The 6,678-nt window shown below is 40.6% G+C and overlaps 1 protein-coding gene across 2 annotated transcripts in view; it reads right to left on the bottom strand.

Moving 5' to 3' along the window:
- LOC122539394 (ADP/ATP translocase 4-like) overlaps window positions 1-6,352 on the bottom strand; it is a 50,996-nt gene extending 44,644 nt beyond the window's left edge. For both annotated transcript variants that reach the window (XM_043674185.2, XM_087979815.1), the window contains exon 1: window positions 6,110-6,352. In XM_043674185.2, the coding sequence (XP_043530120.1) occupies window positions 6,110-6,320 (211 nt within the window). In that variant the 5' untranslated portion in view covers window positions 6,321-6,352. The remainder of the gene's footprint in view (window positions 1-6,109) is intronic.
- Window positions 6,353-6,678: the final 326 nt, after the last annotated feature.

Below are 6,678 nucleotides of genomic sequence, written 5' to 3' on the forward strand. Positions count from 1 at the left end.
ACTTGAATCTGCACTTCCAATCTGGAGCAGCAGCTGTACTCACTGTGCAGCATTCACAAGATGAGGTGGTCACACACCAAGTAAAGAGAATGCAGGCGGAAATTAAACGAGTGACCACCAGAGTAAAACACTTGGTGGGTATTGATGGGGGCCTAGTTCCTCAGGAGAATGCAGCAAGAGCAAGAGTGATATGGGATTCTTTCACAAGGGGAACAGATAGTCCTTCTTATGTCCATAGCCTTGGTATGTTGCTTCTCTGGTGCTAGGATGAAGTATGGCCCTGCAGTTGCAGGATAATTTGAAGGGGTAAAGAGAACAACAACAGGCTGACAGAAAGTATGGTTCAGGTTTTGTTACTTAACAAAAATTATTATTTATTACAGTAATTAAGTTCCAGCTACAGGTAAATAATTTTGAACCATCTGTACATAACTATTAATTAACATTCTAATCCTCTTGTAAATTTCCCATCTCTCACATACATAGACACACATGTATGTAGGAAAAGATGGGTTACGAATGAAGGAAAAATCTGGAAAAACATTCAGTGGTTCCTCTTTACAATGGGTTATGAGATAAGAATCATAAAAGTTGTGCTGGTCAAATGTTGTTTCTCAGATGTCCTTCTCTAGATGCTTCCACTGGCATCCAAGAGGCACAGGGTGGCTGATTCACTTTTACAAAAAGTCCCTGGCTTATCAAGTCACAGCTTACAGCATCTCCTGATGGAAAGATAAACTGGTTTTCAGTTTAAAATGGTTTTTCCTGCAGAGAACAGAGAGAGCTCCTACATTGGTAGTGTGTCATGTTCACTGCCCAAAGCTGGCTTTGAGGCAGTTAAACAATCAGTTTTTGCAGACAGTCTTTAGCATTGGTAACAGATCACTAGTCACAAATTAATCTGCTACACATTGTCAAAGCTCCATTTGTTTACAACTCTGACTCCAGCTTGCCTGACGCCACTGCTGTAGCCCACAGCTGCGTAATCAGTGTTTACAATGGAGAATCAAATTGCTTGCTTTCAAACCATGCAGGAATCTCTGCAATCCTGGGGTATTAAACAGTTTTTTTCTAATTTCAGTCCACAATAAAAAAAAATCACAATCTCATTTTGTGAACTTACCTCAAGGTCATTATTATCATGTTATTGATAATTATCTTGCATTCAATTATTCATCAGGATTAAACTCAGTGGGTTTATTTAAAACTGCAATATGCTAATAGAGTCGGACATTACATCAAACAAACTGATGTTTGTGCATGTAGCTTATAGAACTACAGCAGTCAAACTGCCAGGCACTGTATACACATGGTGTATGGAATCCTTAAAAAGTAAACTCTGTTAAGAGACAAGATATACATACAGCAGTCCTCTTCTTTCCAAAAGAAAATGTAACTAACAAATGGTAATTTGCTGATATGTACAATCTCATAATAGTAACTTTGTCTGGAAGTGTCATTGATTTTTATAAATAACATCACTCCCAAATTGTATTACCATGCTTCTCTTCTGGGGACTGCAGTTGCTTTTCCATAACTTATCTTGATGAACTACAGTCAAGTTTTGTTCCACGTTAGCCACTAACTGGTCTAATTCTTCAATTGTTTGGGTGGTCAAATCTTCTTAGCATTTACTATTTTCAGAGTTTCCATCATTTTTTAAGCTTTAGATTTTATACCCTGAATTCTTCTAATTCTATCGAAGTGTTAAACTTTCTTTTGATACAGTATACTTTCTTGTTCATAATCAACTGTAATAAATGTTCAGCCTTTTCAATTTTTTAAAATTTATTTTCTTTGAAGCATGGACCTCTTCCACCTATTGTTCAAGGATTGCTTGGCTTCTTCCATGTCCGCCTTAATATCTTCCACTATAGCAGCATTGGTGACATTTATTCCTGAAAGGATTGTCTTGTGATTGATGTGCAGGTTCCTGTGTGATATCTGTGTATCTCCATCTGTTTTTTTCCTCCATGTCTCATGTTCTCCAGCATTGCTTTAAGTTCAAATCAATGTTTCTTTGGTTGCTCAGCCTAGTTTATCTTGAGAACTGCCCCAGGTCACCCTGTAAACTGATAATCTTTTCACTGGATTATTATTCAGATCTTGTACTTCATCCTTTCAGCTCATCATTCATTTTTGTGAGCTAAGCGGAGGTGTCTCCTAAAACATTCCATCTCAGATGCATCTCAAGCTTGAACTAATCCTGAGCTATTGATTAGCTTTTTTCTTTTAAACTTCATTTATTTTTGTACAAAGTAGAGAGATGAGATTTTAGTTCCACTAATTTAAAAGAAAGTGAAGAGTCCCATTCTTCTCTCATATTCTGTTCTGTGAATAGTCTGGTACAGTTTCTGCCATCTTTCTGATTTTTGACGGATTCCATGGATTGTAACTAATCCAATGTCATGATGTATTGGTCTACTTGCATTGCTGGTCAAGCTGTGTCTACATGTTGAACATTTGTGGTAGTTAGGTAAATAGATGGTACTTGCATTCTAGCACATTGATCCTGAAAATGGAATTGATGAACCAGGTGTGCAGAAAATTTTGCATTTGTAGATTTTGTCCTGACTTCCTATATCTGTGGGTACATCTTTTTCAAAAGTCATAAGAGTAATATACTGGCATGTGCCCTGGTGTTCTTCTGAGGTCATAATGAATAGTAACCAGCTTTTTGAGCACAAAATGTGAATTTTTGCAACATCTGCATGTCGTGACATTGCCAATCTCATGGAAAACATCAATGTGAACATACATTCACCACTATCTCAAAATATACAGTCAGATTCTAGTTTGTCGATCACTTCTTTAATATGCCTCTTGCCGGATACAAAATGGTCTTTCTTATAGCTGGAAGATACTCCTTATGCAAAGTCTGTTTAAGTTGTTGCACAATTTTTTTTGCTGCGTTAAGCTTTACTCTATTGCTTCGTCTCTGCCAATGACTCTTTCTGAGCCATAGGCCATGAAAGAGTCATTGGAATTGGCCATTTCCTTGGCACAAACAGAAGATCACACTTTCCACATGTCTTGCTATGCTGGATGTTCTAGTGATCTTAGTCAATCAACCATCAACTTTTTACTTAATACTTGTGAACTTTTTGACCTCCGAGGACTGCCTTTTTACTTATACTATCCTTCAGTAGCTTTGATGTCATAGATCTTCAGTTTGTCCAGCAAAACCTTCCCTGGAGATGGATGAAATAATGTGCTAACTCTCCAATCGAGAGAAAACACATAAATTCTCTTCTCTGCATCTGTTCGCAGAGTGGTCTCTGATTCTGTAGGCTGTCTAAATAATATCAACTCTAGTTGATGAATATGAAAGTTTAATCTGACTCTGAATTGGTTTTCTAATGTGGTCCACACCTTCTGAGGATTTTTTCATTTCTTAAGGGGCTAATCCTGATGTGTTAAATGTGTACACTTAAACTACTGCTGTGTTCCAATTTATAGGAGTGAATTTTGTGTACATTCTGACAATATGTTTTGACTTTCCCTTGCTTGTGATCAATCTGGCAACACATTCCCATCACTAGCCCTTCTCAAGTGAGTTAAACTGGCTTCTTGATAGTGGTTTGTGTGCTTAGCAGTAATTTGTTTTCAACATTGGCACTGTAACTAACAAAGATACAGGTTTATATCATGCATTTTAGTACAATTAAGGATGGCTGTCTTTGTGTTCTACCTGAAGATTAACTTGCTTGTCAACTATTCAAGTACGACAAGCATCACCAGCATGATATTTCTATGGAGCACTGACTCAGTTCACTGTGTCATATTAATAATAATGGTCTAGTAATCAATCTTTCATCAAGGATTTAATAACTTGGCATTAGTTTATTTGAATTAGTAAAATAAACTAATGACATTAACATTACAGTAAAATCAATGATTTGTGTTTAAAGCTTGCAGACGTACAGCTGACTAACTGCAAGACAGTGACAACATTTGACAGTCCTTAAAATTGAACCCTCTTAAAAGGCAAGATACACATACAACAATGACCCATTGTTTGGGAAACTCCATACTAAAGACTGACAAATGCACACCTCCATCTCAAATAAAGGTAAGCAACTCATTAACTTATGTATTGCTAGAACAGATTATCCAATTAGCTGCCTCTATTTCATGTCCTTCCCTTAGCACACTGGCTAGATCTGCTTTCATGTTACTCTCCATACTGCTACCTCACAGCAGCAGGGACCTGGGTTTGATTCCAGCCTCAGGTGACTGTCTGTGTGGAGCTTGCACATTCTCCCATATCTGTGTGGGTTTCGTCTGGGTGCTCTGGCTTCCTCCCACAGTCCAAAGATGTGCAGGTCAGCTGAATTGGCCATGCTAAATTGCCCATAGTTTTAGGTGCATCAGTCAGATGGAAATGGGTCTGGGTGGGTTACTCTTCAGAGGGTTGGTGTGGACTTGTTGGGTCCAATGGCCTGTTTCTACACTGTAGGGAATCTACCATACTAACCCTGAATTTGCTTCCTTGTATGGATTATTTTCTACTTCCACTTACACTGAGTGGAGGCCTTGTGTTCAACTGATCCCATTTCTACTTAATTGCTGATCATCAACTTCCCCTCTAGGCCCCATATTAGCAGGAATTGTGAAAAGCTCTTTTCCTTTGTTGTCCCTCTCCTTTAAAGTTTGCTGTTATTATTTCTCCCCTCAAAAGAAATTATATCCCATTTCTAGTATTCTCCCAATCTATTTTCATCGTTCCTGTAACACTGTTTAAATCCTTCAAATCTAAATTTCCACCCCGACATAGCACAGTAAAACAGCTCTCAAAATAACAAATGGCATCCTATATGATTGTAATAAAGTAAATTTTTACTCTTCATCTTTCTTGACTTGTTGGCAGTCTTTGACACAGCTGACCACACTGTCTTCATGTAGTACCTCAACATTGTCGAGCTAGCTAGCTCTCACTTGATTCCATTCTTACCTAACTAATCACAGCAAAGGGTCCCTTGCAACAGGCTTCGTTTTGTGCTCCATTATCTCAGGTGTCCTGCAAAGATTGATTCTTGACCTCCAATCCATTTCGCTTCTACATACTGCCCCAGAGGACACACGCAGACGACAAGCAACATGAATTCGACTGGGACAACACTACCATTATAGGGCAAGCGAAACAAAGAACAGCCAGGGAATTCCTAGAAGCATGGCACTCATCCACAAACTCCATCAACAAACACATAGACCTGGACCCAATATACCGGCCACTACAGCGGACAGCTGAAACTGACAACCGGAAGCGGCAGGGACAGGCCACTATAAATGCCGGAGGAAACACCACAGAAGCGCTTCACAGGAGGCTCCCAAGCACTGAGGATGTTACCTAGACAGGGGACGAAACGTTTGCAACAAAAACTTCCAACTTGGCAAACAGAACCACAGCATTGCAACAACTAGTTAAGAACACCATGATTCAAGGCATCATGTTATATCAAACACAGAATCATAATAGTCATAATAGAATGGCATAATGGCCAGCATATCCTGGATACAGTAATGCCAAATCTCTAAATTTCATCCATTTTCCAAAGAGCAGTCTGGAAAATCCATTGACGTATTTGACAAAGAACTACAAAAATCACATTTTATGGTGAACGTCGAAGTGAATCTTCCCTCGTTTACTATTCTGAAATACTCCTTGTGACAGGAGGTGTAACATACATTTTCCGTTTAGACAGTTAAGTGCACTTTTCTGGTCGCATGGTTTGGTCCATTTCATTCGCTACTACTCAAGACGAAAATTGGAAAAGGTGACAAAAGGTGCAGGCAGCACATGACATTCAGGATGGTGTTGTTGAGCACCTGTCACTCCAGCCCCCCCAGGTTGGCAGCGCTCGGGGGTCTGCAGCAGAGTTGCCCACGTGCTGGTCTCGGCGGCGGCGGCACCTTCCCCGCTGGCGCTTGGGGACTCACTGTCAATACCATCAACGTCAAACCAACGCGCCGCGCTCAACGAATATTCAAAAAAGGAAGCGAAGGGCGAAATTTACAAATCGACTATAGAAACAGAAAACTAATAACAACGGTCTCAAAAAATCGTTAAATCCTTCAGCCGGCCGGTTTTTATATGCCCGCCGCTTACCCTGCTCCTTCGGTATCCGGATTACGCAGTCAATAATTCCCTTGTACTGTTGATCGACGCTGATCTGCTTGCTTGACGCTTGGACCTGCAACAGCAACTTCACCCTCTCGATGGGCGCGACGGCCGTCTTAGAGACGGCGGCGGCAATACCGCCAGCTAGAAGATCTTTGACAAAGGACGTTAAGTCGAAAATATTGGAGCCAGCAGCCATGTCTAACGGCGGCGGATATGAACTGCGACAGGCACGAGGCTTAACCGGCGCCTGAGCACGAGACAAAGAGCAACCCACGTGACTCTTCGCCTCGCTCGGGACTGAAACTTTGAGAACACGTCAAGACCTTGCTGGCTGTGACGGCAGACCACGTGCCTTGGACTGTATGATGTCACGCTGTGGTCAGCTTTACTCACTCATGCTGAAGTGGGCAGGAAGTAATGATTATGCTCAGCAGGTGCGGGCAGCATTGTGCCTGTGCTAACGCCTACGTTTCCCTTATGTTCTCTGCGTTCCCTTTATTTGTGTTAAAAATCACACAACACCAGGTTATAGTCCAACAGGTTTAATTGGAAGC

This window comes from Chiloscyllium plagiosum, unplaced genomic scaffold, assembly GCF_037043375.1.
Source record: "Chiloscyllium plagiosum isolate Xiang-an unplaced genomic scaffold, Cpla_swu_hap1 HiC_scaffold_36, whole genome shotgun sequence".
In the NCBI taxonomy this organism is placed as follows: domain Eukaryota; kingdom Metazoa; phylum Chordata; class Chondrichthyes; order Orectolobiformes; family Hemiscylliidae; genus Chiloscyllium; species Chiloscyllium plagiosum.